The following is a 27,377-nucleotide window of genomic DNA, read 5'->3' as shown; positions in this document are numbered from 1 at the left end:
TTTTTAAGTGCCTTTACCAAACTTGCTGGATACAAAATCGGCATACAAATTTCTGTTTTATCTCTGTATATTAATTATGGGCGATGAGAAAATAAAATATTTAGAAGTTACTCTTTTCAATTTGTATTTAAAAAATACAACAATATGCCCCCCAATTTGATAGCTTAGGTGGAATGGACCGATTCTTTTTTTTTTTTTTTTTGTCTTTTTGCTATTTCTTGGGCCGCTCCCGCGGCATATGGAGGTTCCCAGGCTAGGGGTCGAATCGGAGCTGTAGCCACCAGCCTACGCCAGAGCCACAGCAACGCTGGATCCGAGCCGCATCTGCAACCTACACCACAGCTCACGGCAACGCCGGATCGTTAACCCACTGAGCAAGGGCAGGGACCGAACCCGCAACCTCATGGTTCCTAGTTGGATTCGTTAACCACTGCGCCACGACGGGAACTCCTGGACCGATTCTTTAAAAGACATAATCTGCCAAAATTTGTATAAGAAGTAGATGCTCTGGATAGGCTTATGTCCATTGAAGTAATTGAATCAGTAATTAATAACCTTCCGAAACAGAAAACTACTAGGGGTTTGGAGGACAGTGAAATGATTCTATATGCTGCTGAAACTGCAGACACATGAAATTCTCCCTTTGTCAAAGCCCAGAGACCATATAGCACATAGAGTGAACCCTCCTGTAAACTGGATTTTAGTTAATGATGAATCACTGTAGCTTCAGCAGTGGTCACAAGCGCTCCATACCCCAAGCAAGATACTAACAAGAGGACAAACTTTCTGTGGGCGGGGGGGGGGGGGGGGGGGGCCACGGGCTAGAACATGGGACCTCTCTAAGCTGTTCATTTACAAGTAAATCTAAAACGATTATTTAAAAAAATCATCAGTTAAGTTTTTTAAGCATTAGTTCCATAACTTTGGGAACTGTGAAAATATCTCTAAAAAGAGAAAAATGGGAAAGCTTGAATCATGAAAAAAAAGAAAAAAAAATTACTGTTGTTGTTTCACAAAAGAGGGCATCTTTCCGCACAACGCAGGGGAAGAGATGGACCTGTGTGAGGAGGGGGGCAGCACCTCCTTCCCGCAGTGAGCGCACACTCACACCCACGACGCTCACCCTGCTTTGCTCACTTGGAGCAAACGAACGACAACACTGTTGGAACTGGAGTAGGACATCTGGTCTACCACTGCAGGGGTTCCTCCCACGCCATTCATGCGGAAGGGCTCTGCCTGGGCTCCAGCGGCCTCAGTCTCCGCCTTGGGCGGTAATATTCCACCTCTGTCTTGGTTTGCTGCCCATAGAATGGGATGCCAAGCACCGCCCAGGGCAGCTGTAGGGTGCCAGGCAGTCCCTGATGAAAACCACCCAGCCAGCCCCCAGCCCCAGTCCCAGCCAGCAGGCTGCTGCATGGTTGATGTGGGGGTCAAGTCCCTGATCCCAGCAGGGGTACAGACTCTTCCCCTCTGCAGGTCACTGGCTGCGTGTCCTGGCCCCCTCTGCCCTTGCACCCCTCCAGCCTAATAAACCGTGTCTGCTCCCTTCCAGGCTAAGAAATGCATCTCCTCCCATCTCAGCACGTTGGCGGACTTTGCCATTGAGATGTTTGATGTCTTGGATGAGATCAACTACCAGTCTTACAACGACTTCGTGCTCCGTGTGGGTACGTGACTGCCAGCCGTCCCATCCCTTGGGTCCGTGCCCTCTTCCCGCACCTGCCGGGAGCTGGAGGCCCTCCCCCTCCCCCTAGAAGCGGGGATCCAAGCTCCCTTGTCTCACCAGAAGGAGGATGGCGCCACCCAGAGGAGACCCTGGGATGCAGGGAGAGCTGGGCGTGCCTACCAGCTTAGGGGCAGCTAGCTGAGTGTGCCAACCAGTGACTTAGGACCTGACGAGTTGTCTGATTCATGAAATGCATGAGGAATCTTGATCTAATCTTGATGAGTGTGCTCTGGGCCCACACTTAGCTGGGGGGAGAGGCCCCATGTCCTCGTTTGCAGGCCTGAAACACGGGGGCCCTGGCTGTGCAGGAGGCCAGCTGTACGGACTAAGGCTTTGTCCTCCTGGGCTCCCTCCCGTCGCCTGTCAGTGGGGAGGGGAACCATCTGGGGTCTAAGTTCCTCCCTAACTTTTCAAACTGCAGGGTTTTGGGGGGTTTTTTTAGGTCTTAAACTCCCCCTTTTTTTTCAGGGCCGCAACCGCAGCATATGGAAATTCCCAGGGTAGGGATTGAATCAGAGCTGCCACTTCCGGCCTACGCCACAGCCGCAGCAACGCAGGATCTGAGCCACATCTGCGACCTCCACCATAGCTCACGGCAACGCTGGGTCCCCAACCCACTGAGCGAGGCCAGGGATTGAACTTGCATCCTCACGGATACTATGTCAGGTTCTTAATCAGCTGAGCCACAGCAGGCACTCCTAAACTCACTTTTTTTCTGGGATAAAGATAGTTTACCAGAAAATTCTTTACTAGTTCAGGATATAGACTAGAGATTTATGAGGGTTTTTTTTTTTTTTAATTTTAGCTATCAATATTTTAAAATTAGTGTCCACAGAAAAAAATCTAAATTTTTTTGTCTCCTCTTGAAATATTTGCCGTTTTAGATCTTCAGTCCCACAAGCAGCTGCCCTTTTCCCCCTCACCATCTCCACAGTCTATTTTTTTTCTTCTTTTTTTGGCCGTGCTCGTGGCATGCAAAGGTTCCTGGGCCAGGGATTGAACCTGCGCCACAGCAGCGACCCAAGCTGCTGCAGTGACAATGCGGGATCCTTAACCTGCTGGGCCAAGAGCGAACTCCCTAGAGACGTCTGAGTTCCTCCTTTCCTTCTTTCCTCCTCCCTCCCTCCCTCCTCCACCCCTCTCCTCCTAGTCTGGAATGCAGTTCATCTGGACACATGCTTGTTTCATAATTCAAACGTCTGGCGGCCCTAGGAAGAGAAGCTGAGTGAGTGTGAGGGTGGCTGCAGGTGTCTGCCAGAGCATGTGGAGTTCAGATACCCTTAAACACCAGCGCTAACTCAGCCCTGGTGCCCAGGCTGCAGGCGGTGCTGGGTGCCCTCTGCATCTCACCCCCAGCGTTCCCTTCTCCTCTGGGGCTGTGGGCTCGGATTAATAGATGTGGAGCGGTATAGATGGACCCCAGGGAGATGCGGTTTCTTACCCCCCCCCCCCCCCACTGAGAGCCCATAGGCCAGTTGGGCCTCTGGGCCTGGGTGCCTGGTCACTCGGAGGCTGGACACTGACTCAGTTTGGTCCACGTGGACTGCGGTATTCTTGGTGGTGGGGGGGCTCTCTGTGTTCCCCCAGCTCTCAAGGGCCCTCCTGCGTCCCCACATCCCCTTAGCCTGGGGAGGCTCCCAGGTCTCCCCGTCCAGTTCTGCCCCCCACGCTCCTCCTAAAGACCCTGGTGCCCGCTGCCCAGGCTTCGGGGGGATTGACTGGGCCCGTGTCTGGAACATAACTAACGTGCTTGGCTGAGCTCAGCACAACTGATGCTCCGGTACGGAGGCAGAAGGTCGGATGTGGTGCCAGCCCAGGCACGGCCGCAGGGCCAACACGGGGCCCCTGGGCCTGTGTCACTTGCAGGCCACTTGGACCCTGAGCCACATAAAGGGAAGGGAAAGGGACCTCCACGCTCCTTCCAAGCATCCTGAAATCCTTAGTTCTGGGCCTCACACCCCAAAGAGCTGAAGGATCCCTGCCTGGGATTATGGGACCTACTGCCCTTTCTGGAAGAGGGAGCTGGGGGTGGGGTCACACACTGTGGCCCCACAGACTGAGAGGTCAGCCTTCTTAGCAGCAGGACTCAGCAATGGGTCGCTATTCCAGGAGTAGGATTTTTTTCCCCAGATCAGGACTGCTTCCTGACTGGGTGATGTGCCAGCAGAGGCTGGGAGCTGAGGTTGGGGGAGTGGGGGGAGTCCCTGCTTTAGGGAGGGGACTGTGCTCAGGGACCCAGAAATCCCTGACCTCACCAAGGGCAGCTCCTCCCTCAGAAGCCGCCCCACTAACACCGCGCTGGGACTGTTTCCTAGGCATTAACGTTGGCCCCGTGGTGGCCGGGGTGATCGGGGCCCGCAGGCCGCAGTACGACATTTGGGGAAACACCGTCAACGTGGCCAGTCGGATGGACAGCACCGGCGTCCAGGGCAGAATCCAGGTCAGTGCGCTGCCGGGTCCCCAAGGCACAGGTGCCCATCCTGCAGGCGGGAGATGGAGGCGGAAGAGGCAAGCGCTGTGTCCTTCCTGCCCTGTCTGCCTCTTCCGGGTGGGGACACCGAGCCGTGTGGCTCAGTGTGTCTGCAGGCTTGGGGCTTGGCCCCCAGGTGGCCCTGTGCAGAGTCAGGCTGCTGAGTGGCAGTGACAGCTGGGGATGGTGAGTGACAGCTCCCTAGAGGGGAAGGCGCTTCCTCGCCATTCGAAGGGTGGGTGCTGTGCGACCACCTGACTTGTACACTTGTGGGTGGCTCACTTGGGATGAGAGCTGGTGCCATGACACCAGCTGGCACCGAAGGTTTAGAAGACAGTGGCCGACTCTCCCTGGGCTGCGGGAGTGTGGTTCTGCTCCTGGAACAAACGTGCAAGGGTGCTTAGCTGGAACCTGGACGTGGCGGACCCCTGGGGACCCGGGGGGCAGGGGGCACAGGGCAGCGAAGGCGGCGCTGGGTGAGCAGGGCCTGCTGCGGCCTGGCCTTGGGGCAGTGGCATCTGATGACTGGGCGCCCAGCAGTGGCTCACTACCTTTCAGACAGTGCCAGCCTTTGTGCCCCGTCCCAGAGGCTCACTGCATCCTCCGTAGACCCTGTCAGACACGTGCATTCACCGCAGGTTTTGAGGGAGGCGCCAGGGTGCGGCCCCTGCAGGCGCGGTCCTGGAGGAGGTTGTCAGCCTGGGTCCCTCCCTTGTCATGCCTGTTTCGTTCCCGCAGCCCCTGCCCGGCGTTCATTGGGCACTAACACTGGGTCAGGTACCTTGGTGGGTCCTTTAGCACCTGCTTAAAAGACAGGCAGCCCAGAATCTTCCTGGAGCTCTCCTGCTGCTTAGAACACAGGTGGGCTCTCCACCCAGCAGACCTGGGGAGAAACCTCTCTTGTGGTGAAATACACATAATGGAAAATGGACCGTCTTCGCTCTCCTCTCTCCTTTTTCCCCCTTTTGGCTGCATCTGCAGCTTGCAGAAGTCCCTGGGCCAGGGATCAAACCTGCGCCACAGCAGGGACAATGCCAGTTAACCTACTGAGCTACCAGGGAGCTCCTGTCTTAGCTGTTTTTAAGTGCACTGCTCCGTGATGCCAAGTGTGTCCACATTGTCCATCCCAGAACCCAGGACACTGCTCTAGTTTTTAGGGCCACACCTGCAGCATATGAAAGTTCCCAGGCCAGGGGTGGAATAGGAGCTGCGGCTGGAGCCAACACCACAGCCACAGCAACACCAGATCTGAGCCGAGTCTGCGACCTATGCTGCAGACTCGGCAGATCATTAGCCCCCTGAGCGAGGCCGGGGGTCGAACCTGTGTCCTCATGGGTACTAGTCAGGTTTTTCACCGGCTGAGCCACAATGGGAACTCCCACTGTTCCTTTTCTAATGGGATCTTTCAGCAGGTTTCTCAGAGCCTTCCCGAGGAGTTGGTCCTGCCCCTGGGGGGCCTGGCAGGAGCCCCCTCCACTCTCCAGCCCAGCTGCTGAATGGCACCAACATCCATTTCTGAGATTCTGAAATCGGATCTGAGTCCGCCACTCTTCTGCTCAGAACCGTCTTGCTCCCCCAGCCTCCTCTGAGCGCTTTCTGCCTCGGCAGGGCCTCCACCACCCCGTCGAGCCCCTCCCAGCTGCTGGGCTACCCGGCCCGTCTGCGTCTGGACTCCTCACGGGCCGAGTGCCCTCCCTTGGCTCTGCACCCCCGGCCCCGCATGGACCTCCCGCGAGCTCCCTCCTCAAGGGAGGTCTTTGCAGCCCAGGCCCCTCCTTTCCACTTGGTGTCCGCACCCATACCCTTGGGACAGGGCAGGGCAAAAGCGGGGCTCTGCTCGTGTTTGCCAGCCTGGTAATAGCAGCCTTCCCTCCGTGGGGCAGCCCACGTGACCTGGCCTGGCCACGCGACCCCCCCTTGGCCAGAGGAGCTTCCCCTCCAGCCCGTCGCGCTCCTCTTCCCTGTTTTAAGGGAGAAACAGTTATGCCCCACTGTTGGGTGGTCCTTTTAGGGGTTCTTGGTCACGGCTCAGGAGAGGACCCTTCCCTTTGCCGGTCCTAGTGAGACCTGGGGTGCTTTCCTTGAAGAAGTGACCGAGAGACTCAGATGTTAATGACAGCGTTTTGTGAAGAGGTGTCCTGGAGTTCCCACTGTGGTTCCGCCCGTGAAGAACCCAGCACTGTCTCTGTGAGAATGCGGGTTCGATCCCTGGCCTCGCTCAGTGGGCGTTGCCGTGAGCTGCAGCGTAGGTCGCAGATGTGGCTCAGATCCCGCATTGCTGTGGCTGCGGTGAAGGCCGGCAGCGACAGCTCCGATTCCACCCTTGGCCTGAGAACTTCCATATCTGCAGATGCAGCCCTAAAAAGGAAAAAAAAAAAAAAAAAAAAAAAAGCGGTCCCTTTTTCCTGAGGATAATATCTAATCAGCTATCACCTGCCGGAATGGAATTCTCTTTTGTCGGTGCTCTGCTGGGAGCCTTCTTGCTTCTATGTCAAAATTCCAAAAAAAGAGCCTCCCCTGAAGTCCCAGGAGAGGCAGACCAGAGGGCTCTGTGCAGACCGAAGCCCCGGGAGGTCCAGGGCCCCGTCTTTTGAGGAGCAAGGTGGCCAAGGGCAGCTTGACTGTCCCAATACCCAGATTCCACCTTGGCCATCCATGTGGGGGCCAAGCAGGTGCATCCCTGGAAATGCCTCCGTGGGGCCCAGCCCTCTCTCTCGTGGACACTGAGGTTGACGTGGCTGCAGGGCGTGTCCTCCCCGCTGGCAGGGCCTCACCGAGACCTCCAGGAAGGGTTCCCAGCTCGCCTCTGCGGGGACACAGGGGTCCCCAGGCGGAGGGCCAGGAATCGGGCTTCTTGGGGACCACGTGTCTCTGATCACCTGACCTGGACCCTCTCCAGGACCCACTGTGGTAGCATCCTGCACCGTCCTGATTGAGTCCCAGCCTGGGACTTCCTGGCTCGAATCTCAGGGCTGAGGGGCGCATGGGGCGGGGGGCATGCACCCCCAGCTCCTAGGCGGCCCCGAAGGACACCCGGGCCCTGGCTTTCCTGAGTGTGGGGCCGTGTGTGTGTGGGGGTGGGGGGTCAACGTGACCTCCAGCGTTTCTTTGTGCAACGAATGGGTGTTTTATGACCTCTGACTCTTCCCGAAGCAGAGGAAAGCAGTGGAAGGAGCTAGCTCACCACGCGACTGGGACGCAGAGGCTGTGTCAGTGTGTGTCTCGAGGCTCCAGCTGGACGTCAGGTTCTCAGGAGCCCAGGACTCTTGGGACAGATGAGTTACGGCTTCAGCTGTGAAAGGACAGCGCAAAGTGGAGCTTTCATCACCCTGCATTTCGCCACCTGGCATCTGAGTGGTGACCTTTGTGGCAATGGCGTCTCCTCTGTGTCACCGGCCAGTCTGTGGCTCACTTCCTCAAGGGCCTTTGGGGGTGCTCTGAGTCCTGCTGGGGACCCGAGTGAGGCCATGTGGCCCTGGCCCCAGTGCGGCCTTGGGTCGGGGTCTTTGGCAGCTTTGGGGCCACCAACCGGCCAGCGCCCTGGGAGTTGCGGCACTGGCCCTGTTTCTTGACTGCTGAGTTTTTGTGAAGGTAGCAGTCGCGGTCTAGATACGCTTCTTGTAAGCGGATGGCATTCTTCTCATTTCCAAGGTCTGAGAGGGGCCACCTGACCGGCTCCCGAGGCCGAGAGATGGGGTGGACTTGGTGAGGGTCCTTCTCCGTCCCGGTGGGTGGGTGGCAGCAGCCCTGGCAAGGAGCCACGGAACCTTCTCCAGAACGCCGAGCAGCCCCCAGCCCCCAGCCCCCCTGTGTGCGCACCAGCCGCTTCCTTGTCGATGAACAGACATTGTCGGAATTAATTAACTAAGGGGGATGCTACCTCCTTGACCATTTCTGTGGATTGGGCATTCTTGGTTCCAACCCCTCCTGTCTACACTGGATCAGGCAGTGGTGGTGTTTTTCCTATGAGGGGAGCCGAGGGCCCCATCCCAGTGCTTTTGAACCCTTGGCGGATTTCCCTGTCCCTGGAGCTGGGCAGGTGCTGATAGTCTGTGCTTATTTTTGCTTCCTGAGCTGCCCCAGGCGGGGTTAAGGCAGCGCTTGGGTCTCTCCTTCCCTTCCTCCCTTCCTCCTTCAGTTCAGTGAGCACTTAGGAGGGTACCAGACGCCCTGATGAGGCGTGGCAAGGCCGACCAGGTCCCTCGTGTGGGGCCCTTACTGTCCAGAGAGGGCGCTGGGTGGTGGGCCTGCGCGAGGCAGGCTGATGCCTAGCAAGTGTGGAGCCACGCGGGCCAAAGGCGGGTTCCAGCCCAGGCAGTGGGAAAGAGAGCCATCTGCCCAGTGCTGCCGGGGGCTGACACCCCGGAACGAGACCTGGGGCTCTGGGAATGGGCTGCGTCATTTTAACTAAAGATGCCAGTGATGGGTGACGGCGAGGAGGGGCGGGTTGCGGAGGAGCAGCAGCTGGGAGGCCGGGAGGACAGAGGCCTTCAGCGTGAGACCCGGAGACGCCCAACCGTCACGTCCTCTTCGATTTGCAGCACTGCTCCTCTCTCACCGTTTCTATAACTTCGTGAGGCAGGAAGTCTTCCGGCTCAGCTATTGGCTGAGAACCTGAGAATCAGGGCTGTTAAGTCTTGTCCCTGTTGTCACCACCGCCCTTTCTGGGCTAGTGGCTCCCACGATTTGGCCCACGGAAGCCCCAGGGGGCCCTGGCAGGCCCACAGTCACCTCACCTGGGCCCCGAGGGCTACCTGCTGGTCCCTCCCGGCTTCTCAAAGACACCTGAGGCTACCATGGGCGCCGAGAGCCCTGGCCCAGGGGACTGGCCCTGCCTCTCTCTGTCCACAGCTGGAGCTCCATGTCCAGGCATCTGGCTAGAGCGTGGGGTGACCATGGAACTCACACCCCAGCTCCTGGAGCTGGCTCCGCATGGGCCCTGTCCAGCTTCCTGTCCACTCTGGGCACTTCTCATGGCAGACACTCCTCTCCTGCTTGTCCAGGACCCCGTTAGGGCCCCTCCGAGTCCCCTGCTCTGTTTGCAGGATGACACCAGAGTGACCATCGGCGGAGCAGAGGACTCCGCTTCCAGGCTAAGCTAGGGAGGCCGGAGGCCAGGCCATCGGGGGGCAGGTCCTGGTCTGGGGGGCAGTGTGGGGAGAGGAGGGGCCCTTCCTTGGGCGCCCCCCTGACCAAGCGTGATGCCGTGTTTCTCTGCTGCAGGTGACCGAGGAAGTTCACCGGCTGCTGCGACGGGGCACGTACCGTTTTGTGTGCCGAGGCAAAGTCAGCGTCAAGGGCAAGGGTGAGATGCTGACATACTTCCTGGAAGGCAGGACCGATGGAAACGGCTCCCAAGCTAGGTCCCTGAACTCAGAGCGGAAAATGTGTCCCTACGGAAGAGCCGGCCTCCAGGCCAGACCGGCCACGGGCCACCCCCCAGTGCCCCCAGCAGCCGGCCTCCCCGTCAGAGCCGGGCTGGGGGCTGTGCAGGGCACGGGGGTCGTCCCCTGCCCCCCAGGCCAGCACCTGCCCCCCAGAGTGGCTGGGAAGGAGGCTTAGCGGAGCTCCCATGGGCCACTGGGGGCACAAGGCATGAATGCTTGGGGTGTGGGGGGCCCTGGGGAGCTCCCCCAGGGACCAGCCCCACCAGCAGAGCAGGGCCGGGAGCCAGTGGCCAGGCTAGGGAAGGGGCACTGTCCAAGCATGGGCCAAAGCCTTTGGCAGTGACTCGGGTGAGGGGAGAACCTAATTGTGTGGATGCCGAGGCTTTCACGGCGACTCTGCTTGCTCCCGCCTCTCCTGGGCGGCAGAAGGAGGCTGCCTGGGTCAGCATCAGGAGGCCGGACCTTCAGGACATCTGCCAGGGCTGCAGGCTACAGCAAGAGCCCTGGAATCTGGCTGGCAGAGGGACCGGGGCACCCCCCCTCGAGTGTGCCCTAAGACGGATTGGCGTCAGCCCAGCAGGGGTCCTGTGGAGGCGGCTCCAGCTCTGGGCAGTGGCCTGTGGAGCTGGAGTGGGAGTCAGGACTCTCTCGGCAGGGCCAGAGCTGGACAGGCCTTAGACAGACAGTTTGGGAAGAATTGAGACGCTCCTGTTCCATAGCAGGGATGATGGTGGCCACTGGCTTTCTTCAAGACTGTTTTTTCGCTAAGAGCCAGAGGCAGGTCTTCTGGAATTCTTGGAGGCTCTGCAGCCACATCTCTGAACCAGCATAGATCCTTTTCTGCCTGTGTGTCCTCCACCTGCCCCACCCGAGGGTATCGGCTCCGTGAAACCTGGACATTCCCTTTTCTGCCCAAGTCACTGTGTTTGTTCAAAGCAGAGACGGCAGTTGCTGTTATTTCTCACCTCTCTGCTGTGGCATCTTGGGTTCTTGAACAACAGTGCAAGGCTTGGTTGATTTTGAAGACCAGGGAACCTCACAGCGTGAGAAGCTTCCTGGATGAAAGGTGTTTCTCTGGCAGAGCCGGTCCCCTGGACATGGAATCTTGGTGTTAGTTTCTGGCTATAAGACAGATGTCCCTGCTCCAGTTTGCAGGGAAAGTGACTGCAAGTCATTCTGTACAAGTCTGGGTATCTCCTGCCTGTGCTTCTCCGTGGTCGCCATGGCGATGAAGGGTGAGACTGGGATGAGCTGTTGGCGGGCAGGGGTCCGGGAGGGCCAGTGGGAGAGGACTGGCCAGACATAGCTGGACGTGGAGACCTCAGCTCTTGACTCCAGGAAGGAGAGCAGCTTGAAACTGGAAGGAAGGTTCTGGATGGGCCAGTCAGTAGGGGGATGCTGTCCCCAGACCCACAGGTCCCACAGCAGCTGATTGCGGGGTGCCTAGGGTTGCAGGGGATCTGCTCTGTCGAGCCAGAGCCCTGGGGGTCCCAGGTGTCACTGCTCCTCAAGGGCTCCCCCCACCCCCCCGCCACTGAGGGTCCTGATTTTTCAGGATTAGAACAGGGGCTCACTCTGGACTGAGCCCCATGGGAGTGGCTGGCGGTGTCCCCGGGGCCACCCCTAGTGTGGGTGTGTGACTTGTTGCTGTGTGTGTACAGCCAGCAGAGTTGGCCACCTGGCTGTGTGTGGACAGGCCAGTGATGGAGTTGGGCAGGTGGACTGTGTCTTTCCTCTGACGGGCCCTGAATGAGCAGCCGAATTGCCCTTCTCCCTTATAGACGGGGAGCCATTCCCTCCGGGGAAGGAAACTGGGTCATCTCCAGCGCCCAGTGGACAGGTGGCCCGTGCAGGTGCCCATGTCTGTGCCCACCTGCTCCTGGGGGCTGAGACCCGGGCCAGGGCCTTGCCGCCCCGCCTGCTTGTCACGGCCGAGCTTCCACCCCAGGGCGGAGCAGGAGGGGGTGGACAGCGCGGTGGCCCACGACCCTGTGAACATGCTGTGTCACATGGATGCTGTGTCACACGGCCAGGGCAGCTCTGCTGGGGCCAGTCAGGGCCGGGGCTGTGAGCTGGGGACTGGATTCTGGGCCAGCTATGTGGGCTCAGTGTGACCACGTGGCCCCTTAGAAGTGGACGGGGCAGGCAGGGCCTTCAGGAAGATTCAAAGCACGAAGTTGCTGTTTAAAGATGAGGGGCTGCGGCCGGTGGAAGGGAGGACGCCCTAACCATCAGCCAGCGAGGCGGCGGGTCGCCACTCCCACGGCCACGGGCGCTGAATTCACACCAACCAGAGCCGGATGGACCTGAGCCCTGGGGTGAGAGCCCAGCCCCGCCGTGCTCGGGTCCACAGAGCCACGGGACCCTCCGTGTGCGCTGGCAAAGCCGTGGGACATGTGGCCCGCTGTCCCCGTGGCCGCGGGAAGCCATCGGGGCCTCAGCTGCTCTGAGACGGCGGCGAGGCCTCCCCTTTGACAAGCAGCACCTCTTCCATCATCAGCAGTTCCAAACCCTACCTGCTTCCTGTGGGCACAGGGGCCCGTCAGCCATAGCGTTCCTTGGGGTTTGGCCAACGACGTCCTTTTTATTTGTGATAAGACTGTATGATATTTGCCTTATTTATTTTTAACCGTGTACAATATTCGTGTACAAATGTTAGAGCCTTCCGCGTAGAATTCTCTCTAAATTCTTTATTTTAAGATGCTGTGTAAATAGCGCACCGGTTACAGGGGCTGCCCTTCCCTTCTGACCAAAGGAAGGTGAGCCCGACACGCCGTGTGAACAGCTCACATCAGCTGATGTGTGAGCTTCCAGATGCATCACGCCCTGCCTGGCGGGGCTGCACCCCTCTGGAATGACCCTGTCCGTGTGTCCCCTTCCGACCCTCGCACGCCTTTTGGACCCAACCTCAGTAGATTCGCACGCAGCCCCGAATGTCCCCGTGATTCCGTGGCCCCTGCCCTGGGCTGGTCGGCTCCGGGGTCTCTAGGACCCCGCTCCCCAGACCCGGGCCCCTGACCCCCACCCCGAGCCTGCCGTGTTTATCAGACTCCAAAGCCACCGGGGCTTCCGATACCTTCTATCATTAGAAGCAATAACACTAACTAAACTGTAGAGGCAGGTCTGGTCCAAAGCAGACAAGCCAGGTGTCCAAGTTTCCCCAAATTGAAGGGCACCGGGGGGGGGCGCTGACACCCTCATCCCTGGCGGATGTGCAGGCTGAGGCAGGATCCAGCCAGCCTCCGAGACGCCGTGCTTTGTCTCCACCTGGTAGGAACACTGCATTGTCGTCCCAGCAGTGACCTTGATGTCCTCCCCGTCGCTGCTTTGACCGCCACTTGGGAAGGAAGGGCTGGCTTGGCCGATCGGCTGTGCGGCTAGGTTTCCTCCCGGCAGTGGACCCCCGTCTGGGCCCTTCCCCGCGGCAGGCACTGGGACCTCACGTGGCAGGCCCTGCCCGTGTGCCCACGGCCCAGGAAATGCAAGTTCATGTGACCTGCCCCGAGCAGTGCTCTTACGGGAGGGTCACAGCTCTGCAGTCACGCTTGCCACTCTGAAGGCTGCAGACCCGTTGGTTGTGTGTAACTCGCCCTCCAGAACCTGACTTGCCCCTGGTTTTATAACGGCGTCAATGAAAAAAACGACAACAAAACAAGGCCCCCAAATCCTAACGCCATAGAGGCAGCTGGTTTCAAAACACTTGGCTTGGTGAAATAAATGAGAGGTGAGCTGTGGCCCGTGGCAGCTGGAAGACAGGGCAGTGTCCCTGGGCCCTGACCTCCGGCCTCCCCAGCTGCCGTTTGCTTTGCAAGTTGGCAGTCTGTGCTCGCTGTCCCTCGTGTCGCCGGATACCCCTGGTTCTGTTGTGGATGCTGGAAGGCGGGACGTTTCTTCCTGTGGTGTCTTGAATTTGCATCTGTCTACACTAGACTTTAGGCTGGGGCTTGGTCTAAATCAGATTCAAGGTCTTCTGGGGGCTGCCAGGCCCAGAGCTCAGCAGGCAGGGCCCGGGGGCCCAGGCCTGAGGGTTGGGAGGCCTCCAAATTGAGTCTGGGGGGCAACAAAGAGATAGATATTACCCACGGAACTCCTGTTAGACGCAGTACCCCTTGTCCCATGACGTGTGTCCTGAGACAGGGCCAGGCTAGACACCCACTGCCCTGGCCGGGTGCGGGATGGAGCTGTTAGGTCTTTCTAGGGTGGATTCGGGACCTTGAGGGTGGTCCCGTCTGAGGCCTGGGGGGGTGGCCTCCCCAGGGATGCTGACAGCCAGTGGTCCCCCACCCTCCGGTCCTGCACAGTGAGATGGGCATCCCCGATTCTGTGTGCACTGATGGCCGGGAGCCAAAGGCAGGCCCCGGGCGCAGGAGACGGTGGGCGGAAGCCGCTGAATGCAGGAGCACAGGAGAGTGGGCCCGGGGGGTCTTGGGGCAGGGGTGGGTGTCAAAGCAGGTTGGCAGTCAAAGCAGCCATGGGCCCCAGCGGCTGGAACCCGACGTAGATCTTCCCTCAGGTCAGAGGCCGTGTGGGCACAGCCCAGGCAGAGGGTACACAGGGGAGCTCCTGGGGATCGTCACCCCGGGAAGCCACGGGATGCTTTGGAAATGATTCGGGAAGTTTCCTTTGTCTCCCACTCGTGCTTATGCGGACTAGAGGCAGGTCCTGTGATGGTGAGGAAATCTGTCCTCTCCCCCTTCCATCTCACAAAGTTAGCAAACCCAATTTCCGGCCCCGTCTGGGGCCTAGACCTCCTAGACCTTCCTAAACAATCGGACTCCCCGTCACGACTCAGACTCTCGTCTTCCTTAATATCCCTGAAAAGATGTCTGTTCCCGAAGATAAAATATAATTATTCTGCCAGAGGGGCCATGATTAATCTGAATCGGGGTATATGTGTGTGTGTGTGTGTGTGTGCACGCACGCGTGCGCGTGGTTTAAGCAAAATTAAAATCAATTATTTGTTCCTGGGATTAGGGTCGATTCATATTGGGAATAAATTAACTGGGCAGAGATGACTGCCCCCCAGGGCATTGGGTGAGACCGTCCCTGATGCCCTGACTCTGTTTCCCCCAGAAATCTTGACCTTGGAGGGAGGAGGTGGGGGTAGGGGCAGGGCAGCAGCTACCCAGCAGCGGCGGGACACAGAGGTGGCCTGGCCCCCACTGGGTCCATGTGGTGTTTGGGCCTCTGGCTCCAGCGGCTACTGGGGAGTAAGAAAGTCTCTTTTCCGTCTTCTTTTCTTCTCTTCCTCCCCTCCCCCCCCCCGCCTTCCTCGAATCTCTGCAGTCTCAGTACTGAAGTCCCGAGTAAGAAAGTCTCTTTTCCGTCTTCTTTTCCTTCTCTTCCTTCCTCGAATCTCTGCAGTCTCAGTACTGAAGTCCCGGGTGGCTATCGGCACCGAACTGGCCCCATTTTGAGTAGCTCGCGTGGTGGTTTTGTGGTTGGGTTTGGGTTTGGGTACACGGAGGCCTGTGGGGAGAGCTGCAGGTGGGTGTGGGTGCAGGGATTCTGAAGGGAGGAGCCCACGGGCCCTCCATCTCCCTCCCAGTTCCCTGGGGAGCCACTTGGTGGTCGGGGTTCAGTCTGCGCTGTGCGGTGTGAAGACAAAACAACAGACAGTGTCTTCCGGGGGGTGGTTCACAGCTGGCTGGAAAAAACACCTTGGGAGTCAGAAAACCGACCTGGGGCCGCCCCTGGCCTCTCGCTGTTACGGCTCTGTTTCTTCAGCCCCCCGGTGACAGTCCGTGTAGACACAGTTCTTCCTTCCTTTGTGAAACCCCTGGGTTCAGTAGTAGCTGAGACGCACAGGGGAGGCCTGTGGGGGCTTTGGTGAGCAGATGACTCTGATGGGCTTTGCCTGTGACCGCAAGGAGCGCCTTCCCGGCCTCGAGCCCGCTCTCCTCCAGACAGTCTGCAGAGGGAGGCCTGCTTACACGCCCCACGTTGTCCGTGAGGAATCAGAGGCTCAGAGAGGTGACAGACTTGGACAAAGTTGCACAGCACTGAGCGCAGGACCAGGAGGCATCCGGGTCCCATCCATCCCAAGCCCCTGGGTGTCCGTTCTCTTGGGCGCCTCGTAGCTAACCATGAACTCAGTGAAGTGTTGGTGTTGATGGAGCCCTTAGCCCGTGCATGCACAAGTGGCGGGGGTGCCTGGCAGGTTGGTTCTGAGCAGCCAGGTGGGTCCTCAGGCCGGGGGCTTGCCCCACAGCCCATCCAGGGATGTGCCCAGGCACAAGGTCATCCTCACCCAGGCCTCACGTGGCGAGATGAGAACAGGGCATGTGCTCGCGGCTGAGCCCTGCCTCTGCTTGAACAGCTGATCCCCAGCAGAGACACAGTGGGGGCCCAAAGGAGCCCACCTCGCCCTGTCTTGTTACACTTTCTGTCCTGAAGCCATGTCCGCAGTACCACCTGCCATCGTGTCTTAGTAAACAGCCTCTCCCTCGGCCAGGAGCACAGTCGTCCTGTCTCTTCCTGTAAGGCCTCTCTGACATCAGCCAGGGGGAGAGCCAGGCCCCCTGGAACCCCCAAGCTGCACACGCCTCTCCCCTCACAAGGAGCCAAGCCAGCCCCCAACTCCTGGCCAGAGCCGGCCAATGTCCTCATCACGTGGTGTAGTGTCCCTTCCTGGGGACAGGAGGACACCCAGGGGCAGATCTCACTGAGAATGTGCAGAGGGTGTGGTGGGGATCACGATGATGGGGAGATGCCGACAGCCCCCGAGCCCAGGTGTCCCCTGCCCCTCCAGGAGCTGTGGTTCCGAGCAGCTCATTTTCAGAAGGGTGGCGGTTCCGAAACCGATGGCAGTCACTTACGGAGAATCGACGTTTAAGCAGAGAGGAATCCCTAGACTCACCCTGGGAGGTCTGGCCACCTCTTGGGCGTCAGAAGCGTGTGCCAGGCAGCGGGCAGGACCAGCAGTCAGAGGGCCGAGTCTGCGGGCCCTCACTCCCCGCCGCACGCACACGCGGTGGGCAGCGAGCCCGCTGGCCGCCAGAACCTGTTTCTTGCCTCCCACCAGCAACCCCCACGCCACCCTGGGCCCAGGCACAAAGCATACGTCTCAGGGGACCACTCCCATGTTCCGGGAGTCCCGAGGAAGCCTCCACGGCCTCTTGCACCTGCCCGTAGGGCGCTCCCCGGGCATCAGCCCCAGAGAGGCTTGCAGTCCTGCCTTCCTCCCCGTTGGAAACTGCGGCCCCGCAAGCCACACGCACTCAGCATCGCATGCTGTGAGATTCCCAAGTGTGTGAAACTTCGTTTGGATTCCAACACATGCAGCATGTGCAAAGGGACAGGCCCAGGCCACCACGGGTCGTCTGCCGGCTGGCCGCAGAGCGTCCCGCCACGGCGGATCCTGGACCCTGAGCCTTGCATCTCCTGCACACCTGCAGAGCCCCCCCCCCATCTCTCCTTCACACTGATTGCACACCGCCTTGCACAAGCAGAGATAATGTAACAATTACAACCATCTCTCATTTAAGGTAAACCCAAAGCCCCCGCTTGGACTTTCTTGATTGTCTGAGAAGGGTTTGTGTGAACCCCTGTGTCCCTCCGTGTCCCGCCCGGGAGCACAGAGTGGGCCTGGGTGACACGTTCTCCCATCAGTAGACCTTGCTGAGAATGCTTCTTTAGACGCGGAAACCAGATGTCTGTTCCAGAAGGACACCAACTCAATATCACTGGGGAACCTCTCGTGATAGATTTGTATAATCAATACGGGTCTATTTTTACGTCAACTGAACACTGTAGAGCACCTTCCAGTCTTTTCCAAGATTGTTAAATTGAGACAAGTAATTGAATAATTTGTCCTATTTTTATTTAAAAAGCAAAAACCAGTGAATGGACTGAAATGTTAAATGTGAATGTACATTTCTTAATTGCAACTTTTCTACTGAGTGTTTGCACTATACTTTCTGGAATCTTATTTAACAAAAATAAAGAAGAAAAAATTGCTTGACTAAGCTCCGTGGCCCTTTTAAGTGGAAAAACAAATGGTGGTGTGGGTAGTTTAAAGACAGTCCTGCCTGTTTCACTTACCCTGCAGTGAGACCGTCATTTTCCTTTTTTTTCTTTTTGCTTTTTTAGGGCCACACCTGCAGCCTATGGAGGTTCCCAGGCCAGGGGTCAAATCAGAGCTGTAGCCGCCGGCCTGCACCACAGCCACAGCAATGCAGGATTCGAGCCGTGTCTGCGACCTACACCACAGCTCGCAGCAGTGCTGAATCCTTAACCCGCTGAGTGAGGCCAGGGATTGAACCTGCGTCCTCATGGATGCTGGTCAGGTTCGTTTCTGCCGAGCCATGACGGGAACCGCGGGTTGTATATGTTTTTCAGTTGAGAAGAAAAAGCAGCAAAAGTATCTAGGAAGTGTTCTCATGCATAAAGTAATTTTGCATGAGACCCTCTAATTCCCCATCTTTCAAGAACAGGCTTCCCCAAAGGCCCTACATTGTTTTTCTTCCTCCCTGAACTCATTTTGAACTGGAATTTTTCTAAGGATGAAAAGCAGAGATAGAAGTCCCTTGATGACACATCTGAATCACTTTGCCTCAGACACAGATTTTGGAAACAGTTCTCATGAAAACAGTTTATTTTTGATAATAAAGTTGGGAAGGAATTACACCGAAGCATTTATCTTCACATTGTGTAACTGTATGCAGTTTTTCTGCTGCTTAATTGTTCAACTAAAACAAAAAGATCAACTTTTTTAAATCTAATAATTATCATAAAAAAAGGAAAAAGCGAACAAGTTAAATAGTCAGCTTCTAAAGGGGGAATTAGCTCATAAAACTTAAATGTTTTCCACACTACACAGTAAATACATTCTTATGTCTATAAGGGCATCAGCAGGTGAAATTTGAAGCAACGACTCCAATAACTGCAGCCCCCAGCCTGCATCTAACCCCTCTCGTGAGGAATCTCATGATGCCCTTTATTCGAATCCACCACACAAAGGCAGGCTCTTCCAGGACCATCCAGTTCCTGACCCGAATGCCTCCACCCATCCCGAGCTCCAGAATAAGCCTCCCTGCACCCTGAGCCACCCCTACCCCAACCTTGCCTGCCCTTGGAATCTGCCCTGTCCTGTTGTTCCAGGCCAGCCTGAGACTGCGGAGGGCCCGTTTGAGTCTGCCCTGGCCATAGGCTTTATCTGCACCCCAGCGGAGAGCCAGGTCACATCTATAGCCCAGGGTGGCTCTAGAAACAAAAGCATTCTTTGGTTTTTAGAAGGAAAGAAATTAAGCAATTTTTAGGTAAAGTGAGGAATGAAAGCATTTCCAAGAATAAAACCTAGCTCTGTATTTATAACCATAACATGTCTGGACCTGGGAGGCTGGCGGTGGTGGGTTTGGGCCAGGGACTGAACCTTCGCCACGCAGCAGCAACCAGAGACACAGAGGTGAAACTGCAGAGCCTTAACCCTCCAGGCCATCAGAGAACTCCTGGCGGGATTCTTATTTTAAGCAGTGAGGCAGTGATCTCCACTTTAGAGCGAGGGAGGCGGGGACAGGAGACAGCCGGTGACACTGAAGGGGGCGAGGTTCAAAGCTCTCCCGTCCCCTGCGAACCGAACCAGCACCTGCAAACCCCCAGCATGCCCTCCAGTGGAGAGCCACCGCTTTGGCTGGAGTGGCATTTTTTCCTGGAGTGGCATTCTAAGCCTGCTGGGTGTGAAGCCCCATCCTCAGCAGCCGGTGGGGTGCCTGCCTCCCTGGTGATTACCTGCAAAACTTGGTCCTGTTCCCACCTTGTGTCATCCCAGCATTGAAGGCTCACCCAGCTGTGTTGGGGAAGAAGGCAGAGTCGGGGAGTGGGGGAGTGGTTTGCCCAGGGTGGCAGTGGGCATCCACCGCCCCTGTCTGCACCTGCGCTCTGCAGCCCTTCCTCTCAGATGGGGCCCGAGGGCCACATGTGGGATGTGACAGCCTCAGCCAGTTCCTTGCACCCCCTCTCCCGCTGCCACCAGGAGGCACAATAGAGGTGAAGGGTGGACCCAGGGCAAGCCCCGAGGAAGGTGCAGGGTTTACAGACAGATGGGCAGACGGACGGACACTTGAGCAGATCAGGCCACAGCAGGAGCTCCTGAGCACAGCTGCGTCCTGGTCCCGGGGCGGAGAGTTCACTCCTCCTGGACGGTGAGCTCATGCTGGGTGGCCTCCTCGATGCTCTGAAGCAGGCGGATTTCCCACTGCCTCGCTCGCTCCAACTGTGTAGGAGAAGGCGCCTCTGAGGTGCGCTCTGCGGGAGCACTGGTCTTTGCTAGAGACCAGCTGGGTAGGAAAAGCAGATGCCACCCAGGGCTGTGGACCCCTGCACGGGCACCATCCAGGCCTCGCCAGTGAGAGCTGGCCTGGCCGGCCTCCACGGCTCTGCCTCTGCGTGCCGGGCACCGTGACCCCATGACAGAGCCGGCGAGCACCCAGAGTGCCGGATCCTGGTTTGAGGACAGATATGTGGGCAGGACCCCAGGATCTGGGTCTGACAAGGGTATGGAGAGGTTGCTGGGGGGCGGGGACAGGATAGGGAGGGGCCAGCCAGGTGTGAGCCAGGAACATGAGGGCTGTGGGGCTTGTCCAGGGCCACTCAGGGCCCCCGAGGAGGAAGGCCCCCAGGACAGCATGATTCAGGCTGCAGAACAAGGCGGAGTAGAAACTGGAGTGGGTGGGGTTCAGGTGACGCAGCCACATCCAGTGGCATGTGATGTGGGGACTGGACAACCTCAGAGGAGAAGCGTGGAAGTGGAAGGAAGAAGGCTGGGGGCCGCCGGCCATCGATGGCAGGCCCACTGTGGACCCGGTCCTCCACACACCCCAGGACTATAAAGGAGAAGCAAGCCCCTGGGGCAAGATGCAGAATGGGAGGGCGTGGCCCTGTGGTGGATTCACGCCTCTGTCCCAGAGCTGGACCGAGATGGCCTCTGACGGCACGGAGCTGCCCAGCTCCTCTGGGGACCCAGGGCAGGTAGGTTTGGGGCAATCTCCCCCCACCAAAAATCAGCAGGCCCCTTCCCCTCTTTAGCTCCAGAATATTCCAGCCAGGCTCAGGCCTCTCCTGGGAGCAGGTGGGGACATTAGCTTGCAGGGAAATTGACCAGTGAGAGGAAGCAGCTGTCCTGCAACGGTTAGGCAGCCCAGCAACACATATGGAGCTTCTGATCAGCTGGTAAGTCCTTGCTCCTATAACCACAACCGCCATGCCTCGGAGCTTGGCAGGGTGTGGAGGGTGGCATCAGAAAAACCCACTCAACCAGCAACGGCCCCAGAAAGGCAAGTGAAGCCAAGCAGAGGGCTGGGTGCAAGGGGGAGGGCCAAGAAGAGGGGCTTATGGGAACAAGGGAGTTCCTGGTAAGTCAAGTCATCCTGCAGTAGGTAACTCTGGAAGGTAGAACCCAATGACGGCTGAAGCAGCTGGCTAAAAAAAATTGAGACAGGGTGTCTTCACTAGACATGGGAGATGACACAAATAAATGGAAAGACAGCCTGTGCTCATGGGTTGGAAGAACACTGTTGAAATGCCCATGCTACCCAAAGCCATCTACAGATTCAACGCAATCCCTATCAACATTCCAAGGGCATTTTTTTTTTTTTACAAAAATAGATCCTAAAATTACAAACAATCTTCAAATTCATATGGAATCACAAAAGACCCCAAACAGCCAAAACAATCTTGAGAAAGAACAAAGCTGGAGGCCTCAGGCTTCCTGGTTTCAAACTGAATTACAAACCTATTGTACTAGAAGCAATATGGCACTGACACACAGACACATCGATCAAAGGGACAGAATACAGAACCCAGAAATAAACTCGTGGGTACGTGGTCAATTTATGACAAAAGAGCCAAGAACACACAGTGAGGAGAGGACGGCCTCTTCAGTAAACGGCCCTGGGGAGCCTGGGCTGCCACGTGTGAAAACGGCGAGTCTGGAGCACCCCCTGACACACACACAGACCTACTCCAAGTGGATTAGAGACTTGGATGTCAGACCTGAAACCAGAAAACTAGAAGAAAACATCGGGGTGAGATCCTTGGCCATGGTCTTGGCCCTGACGTCCCTCAACACCAAAGCAAAGACAACGAAAGGAACCCAGACGAAAGCAAGACGCTATCCAACTAAAAAGCTTCTGCTCAGCAAAGGAAACCACGAAATGCAAAGGGGACCTGTGAGAGGAGAGAAAATATTTGCAAATCATATGCCTGACGTGGGATTAATATCCGAAATAGATAACTCTATAGCCAGAAGGCGAATAACCCAATTTGAAAAGGGGCAGAGGCTGTAAGTAAACCCACGTGAACGACAAGGCAGAAGCGTCCATGGCTCCTTCCCGAGAAACTCCTAGAACATGAGGTCACTAGAAGGACCCGCTGAGGGGCTGGGAAGCAGAGCTCGCAGCAGGAAGAGCAGGAGACCCCAGGGCTCCGCCAGAACAGAGAGCAGGATCGGGGCGGCGGGGTTTGCAGCTGAGATGAGGACCAAGCAAATAGCTTTCGGGGAGTCCCACCCTGGGCGCAGGAAGGTTACAGGGACTGAGGGGTCTGGGGAGCACGTGGGAACTGGGGGAGGCCCCTAGTTTAGGCACAAGCCAAGGTCCTTCTCATGGGGTCATGGGGACCCCCAGGGAGGGGAAAGGGCGGGGTACAGGCAGGGCCCTGAGCTGGATGGTCTCCTCCAGCCCGGATGACCTCGTGATGCCCAGGCCAAGGGCGCATCCCTGGGGAAAGGGCAGCCCTCCCTCTCTGCCTCCAGCTGGCGGCTTCCCGGTGGGCGGGGCCATGGGCGGGGACCCAGGGCGGGGGCGGGGCGGACGGGGGCGGGGCGGGGTCAGGTCCTACCGCAGCCGCCAGCTTCTTCAGGTCCCGGCGCCTCCTGCTGGTCTTGTTTGGGATCCCCGGCAACCCTAAGTGTGGTGGCCCTCTCCTTGCTTGGGGGGACGCGTCCTGCTGCTGCTGCCGCCGCTGCCGCCGCCGTGGCGTGAAGGAGGCCGGCACGGGCGGATCTTCCTCGAAAGCCCAGGGGTCTGCGTCGGACCCTAGCTGCCCACTGGACACCCCAGAGGCCCGGATGGTGGAGAGCCGCCTCTTTCTGACGGGGGCCGTGGGGCTGAGCCCTGCCCGGGGCGACGGGAGGCCCTGCGAGGAGGGTGCAGGCAGCGGGGATGCACCTGCAGGGCCCGCTTCCTGCGGGGAGGGGACATCGCCCAGCAGCCCCGAGCGCCAGCTGACGGCGGCTCCCTCCGGGGTGCTGTGCTTTAGGAGCCTTCTCGGGCCCGGCTGGCTGGTCCCTGAGCCAAGGGCCTCCTCCTCAGGGGAGCTCCACCCAGGAAACTGTCAAAGCAAAGCAGAGAGGTCAGCCTCCTAGAAGGTCACAGCCAGCAGAGACCCGGCCGGCAGGGCACACTCCCGAGGTACGACCACCCGCCGGTTCTGCGGTTCTGTTCCAGAGAAGGGAGCCTGCCTGCAGCGTGAGATGCAACCAGCTCAGGACAAGGCCACACCCATGCTCTGCCGGCCTTTCACTAGACTTTTCGTTTGTTAAAATTTTAAGCATTAGTCGAAAAGATTTTTTTTTTTTTTTTAAGGAGAAACGGATGAGTTTCAGGTATTATTACTTGGGGAAAAAAGAGTTTGAATTGTCAATGAAATCATCTTAACATTGAACCTCAGCCTGAGGAAGCAAAACTGCAGTTTTTGCACATAAGTGAAATCCCGTTGGGCAGGTGGGCTTGCGGGGGGGGGGGGGGGACACTTTTGAGATGCTCCCTGATGTCCTAATTTCAGCCCCATGACTGACGGTAGCAAGTCCATCATGGCCACTTTTCTGCTTCTTCCAACATGAATCCTTGATGAAAGCATCAGAGGTGCTGAAAATACAGTCTAGGGAGGGTTTCCCATGGAAACATTATTCGATGGAGTGTTCTGGAAGGTTCAAACTCTGTTCTCCTTGATTTCTCACGGCATTCCTAGGGAGTGGGTGTGATCATCACCCAGGAACGAAGGGTGTTCAAGGCCAGGGGCGGCGAGTGGCCAGAAGCAGGCGAGAAGGGACAAGCTGCGGCCTGGAGCTGGCGGAGCCCACGTCTGTGGTGGTCTGGCTTCACGCACTGAGACGCCTCCAGCTTGGCTGGAAAAAGCAAGGATAGAATGCCCTCCTCCTGGGAGGATGAGCTGATCCTGCTGTCTGCACAGCATCCACCGTGTAACCCTTGGGGGCCTTTTGAACCTTGTTTCCTTTAGCAAAAATCCCTGGAAATGAATTAAAAGTAACTCTAAATATCCTGAACAGTAAATTTTATTCCAGAGAATGAGTTGGCATCACACACTGCCCAGCTGTCTCCTGGAGTGTCAGGGCCATCCTGCCCTCCCAATGGTGCGGGAGAGTTCCCGTTCCTCCGCATCTTCACCAGCAGTTGGTATTGCTTTTTTTTGTTGTTTTTTTTTCCTCTGTCTTTTTAGGGCCTCACCCACAGTATATGGAAGGTCTCAGTCTAGGGATCGAATTGGAGCAACAGCTGCTGGCCTACACCACAGCCACAGCAACACAGGATCCGAGCTGCATCTGCGACCCACAGCACAGCTCATGGCAACGCCGGATCCTTGACCCACTGAGCGAGGCCTGAACCTGTGGCCTCATGTATCCTGGTCAGGTTCGTTACAGCTGAGTCATGACGGGAACTACAATATTGTTGGTTTTTATTTTTTTGAATTTCAGTTTTATAGTGAGTAGTGGTATCTCATTTGCATAGTGGTTTGTATTTGCATTCCTGTAAAGACTAACGATATTGAGCATCTTTTCATTTATCTACCATCTGTTTACCATCTTCATGTCTTGTTTGGTGAAGGTCAAACCGCTGCCACACTAGAGGCAGACAGAATAGACTCACAGAATAAGACTCTCGGGTTGGATCAGAAAACAAATCCAGCTCCACCCTGTGTGGAGTAGGACGCCCTGAGGACTAGGGGCTCAGAGAGGGTTTCCGGGTCTCGGGATGACGGAGTCACCCAGGGAAGTACAGCTGAGGAAGTGCTGGGACATCACCGGGTCGGAAAAGGCTGGATTCACGGCGGAACACAGCCAGACCACGGAACGAAAGCACAGCGTGGTAGAAATAAAAGCCCAGATGCTTTGCTGTTATAATTATTTGGCGCCAGATAGTACAGCATCGATAGAGCTGTCCTATCACAGGGCACAATCCAAGGAGAAGTAGGAGAAACAGAACTCACGCAGGAAGTGAGGACCACCCCCCCCCCCTTTTTTAAGCCTTTGCGGGATCAAGGAGAAAAGGAAGTGCTCCCAATCCTAGGGCAGATCATCAGCCCTTGTCACAGGGGCCTCCGTCTTTCTACGCTAAACGAGGGCCAAGTTCTCGGAATAAAGATGTGCGGCGGGGAAGACTGGGACCCTGGCAAAAAAGACCCTTCAGGGGAATGGATTTTCTTATTAACGGGAGCGCCTTTGGACGAACCTCTTTCTGCACGTAAAGAAGGGATGAATAATTCCATTTTGGAAATGTGATACGGTTTTTAAAGCCAATGGTATGGTAACATATTGAAGGCTTACAGATAAAACAATTTAGCACTGTTTTACAATTATTTAAAATGTTTTTATATCTTTATAAATTATGTATGTATGTAAAAGCGTACAGATAAGCTTACAGATAAAAAATAATTTGTTTTTCATCTAAACACACATGTGGGAACATTAGACGGGAAAAGATAAAGGCTTTAAGGGAGTGGGAAAGAGAGTTTGTTTTCTCTCATTACATGTTGTTCTAACTGGTTGGTCATTTGGAGAAAAACAAAGCAAAAGCGAACGGTAGTAAAATCTTGGCTCCGCCTCATGCCTTAAATAAATCACCAAGGGTTGAATATTATACTCTTTAAAAAATCCATAGATTATTAGGAAAAAACAATACATTAAAAAAAATCTCAAAGTTGGATTCTTATTCACATCATTCGCAGCGATAAATTCCAAATGCTTATGAGATGTAAATGTAAAAAAAGAAAAGCTGTAAATGTATCAGAAGGAAATTGGGGTGAATATTCCTCTGTAAATCTGTCAGAAGCAAGGCTTTCTAATGATAACTCACAGTTCAGAAAGCCGTAATAATTTAAAATATATATATTTTTCAAAGATGATATACTATGTGGAAAAAGATAAACCACAAGTTCTAGAAAAGACAAATAAGGGGTTAATCTTCCTAGAGGCTAGGGAAAAAACTAACAACCTAATGGATAAATGGACAAGGACCCTTAAGAGTGTTTTATTTACAAATTAAAAAAATATATGCTGATAAGGAAAGATGTCTTTGTTTTAGGTTGAGTGTGCAAATTGAGGGGAAAAAAAGAATCTGAAGAAGTTCTAGAAAAGGTTAAAAACATGATGTTTACTTGCGCTGGGGGCTGGACAGAGGGTGACAGGGGTCAGTGCGTACCTATTTGTGCTTTTTTATTTTGAAACCATGGGAACGCAGTACCTATTTACAAATGAGAATGGGCAAAGGAATCCCTGCTGGTCTGATGGAGAGACCTAGAAACCCCCGGCGCCCCTGCTTGGTGGGAAGTGGGCGAGGGGTCCCAAGCCAGCTGCTGCCACTGGAGCCAAAATGCAGGCTTCTGAAGGTCCGGTTTTGGTCTTCACCTGAGGCCTGTTACCTAATTCTGCAGCCTGGCTTTTTTTTTTTTTTTGCTATTTTTCTCTTTCTAAATTAAAAAAAAAAAACCTTTTAAAGTATAGCTGATTTACAGTGTGGTGCCAATTTCTGCTGTACAGTCATCCACATACGGTCATCTTTCTTTGGCTCATACTGTCTTCCCAGTGCCGAGGCTACAGAAAGCTGCCTTGCTTTTCAGTCCTCACGCCGAGCAGGGCATCGCATAGGTTCTCCTCTGCCGCCCCTCGTTCCCTGGGCCTCCGGGCTTTCCCCAGAAAGGCCAAGACCCAGGACAGAGGCCTCCCCTGATGAGGGGGGAGGGCGGCAGAACAGGGGACTCCCCTCTGAGGTCTCCGGGGATGTCACCTGGGGCTTGGTGCTGGGGAAAGCGGGGCCTTGGAGCACAGGGGGCTGGCAGGGGGTGGGGCTGGGGAGTGGGCCTGGGGCTCTGGACGAGGGGAGTTGTGACCGGGACCAGGACCAGGACCAGGAGGCCCTCCCCACTGCCTATGCCAACACGGGGCCTGTCTGCCTGGAAGCTCAGGCAGGACCCCTGGGCTGCAGGAGCAGGGCCTCTCCACCTCCCCTGCCTTCCTCTCCTCCTACCTGCATCCTCAGCCCCCCCACCAAACCTCGTCCCCCCAGCATCCCCCCACCCCGCTCCATGCCCCATCCTGCCCTGGCCCACCTGTGCCTTGGGCAAACCTGGATGCCTCCCCCTCCACCGCCCCACTTCCACCCTCCCGGCTGCCCCATGTCCCCCCCTGCCTCACCCTCCCCATCCTGACCGCCATCCTGTCCCGTCCTACCTGTGCCTCAAGCTCCATCCTGCTTCCCTGCAGAGACTGGACGCCTCGGACTGCTGCAGCTGTGGCGAGCCCCTGCCCTGAAATACCCGCGGCGTCTGCCCGGCAGGCCCACGCAGGTGTGCGGGAGCCCACCTGTGCCCTGTCTCCCACTGATGACACCCCTGGCGCAGGCGCAGGGCGGCATCGGGCTGGGGAAGCCTTGATGGGTTCCACCTGGCCGGCTCCTCTGTGTGTGCCTGGGTTGTGTGTCTGGGCCTTCAGGAAGTCAGGGACAATGGGGGCCTGGGGGACCCCCAGACAATGAGCCAAGCATGGTGCCCTCGCTCTGTG

General features: G+C 56.6%; 2 protein-coding genes and 1 long non-coding RNA gene across 7 annotated transcripts in view; 2 read left to right on the top strand and 1 right to left on the bottom strand.

The window, feature by feature from the left end:
• The window catches only part of ADCY1 (adenylate cyclase 1), a 100,044-nt gene extending 82,494 nt beyond the window's left edge, over positions 1-17,550 (top strand). For 2 of the 5 annotated variants that reach the window (XR_002340263.2, XM_021078661.2), the window contains exons 18-20: positions 1,553-1,667; positions 4,042-4,166; positions 9,420-17,550. Coding sequence is in view for 1 of the 5 variants with exons in the window: in XM_021078661.2 (XP_020934320.1) it covers positions 1,553-1,667; positions 4,042-4,166; positions 9,420-9,758 (579 nt within the window). In the remaining 4 variants the exon portion in view is untranslated. Of the gene's footprint in view, positions 1-1,552; positions 1,668-4,041; positions 5,896-6,022; positions 6,634-9,419 lie in introns of those variants that run through there. The other 3 variants (XR_014833224.1, XR_014833226.1, XR_014833225.1) reach the window with 3 other exon arrangements.
• Positions 17,551-18,149: 599 nt separating this feature from the next.
• On the bottom strand, positions 18,150-27,102 carry CCDC201 (coiled-coil domain containing 201). The gene is made up of 3 exons (XM_021078807.2): positions 27,048-27,102; positions 22,421-22,912; positions 18,150-19,796 (listed from the first exon to the last, which is right to left on the bottom strand). The coding sequence occupies exons 1-3, from the start codon at positions 27,063-27,065 to the stop codon at positions 19,710-19,712; spliced, it is 597 nt and encodes a 198-aa protein (XP_020934466.1). The 5' UTR covers positions 27,066-27,102; the 3' UTR covers positions 18,150-19,709.
• On the top strand, positions 22,923-25,878 carry LOC106506857 (uncharacterized). The gene is made up of 2 exons (XR_001302468.3): positions 22,923-23,186; positions 23,552-25,878. It is a non-coding gene; the product is annotated as an uncharacterized LOC106506857 (long non-coding RNA).
• Positions 27,103-27,377: the final 275 nt, after the last annotated feature.

Source organism: Sus scrofa, chromosome 18 (assembly GCF_054392235.1).
Source record: "Sus scrofa isolate SSC_HxYL_T2T_F1_AM1 chromosome 18, Sscrofa_HxYL_maternal_Yorkshire_Landrace_v2.0, whole genome shotgun sequence".
Lineage (NCBI taxonomy): Eukaryota > Metazoa > Chordata > Mammalia > Artiodactyla > Suidae > Sus > Sus scrofa.
Note: the sequence above shows the minus strand (reverse complement) of the source record. Positions and strands in the feature narration are given on the sequence as shown.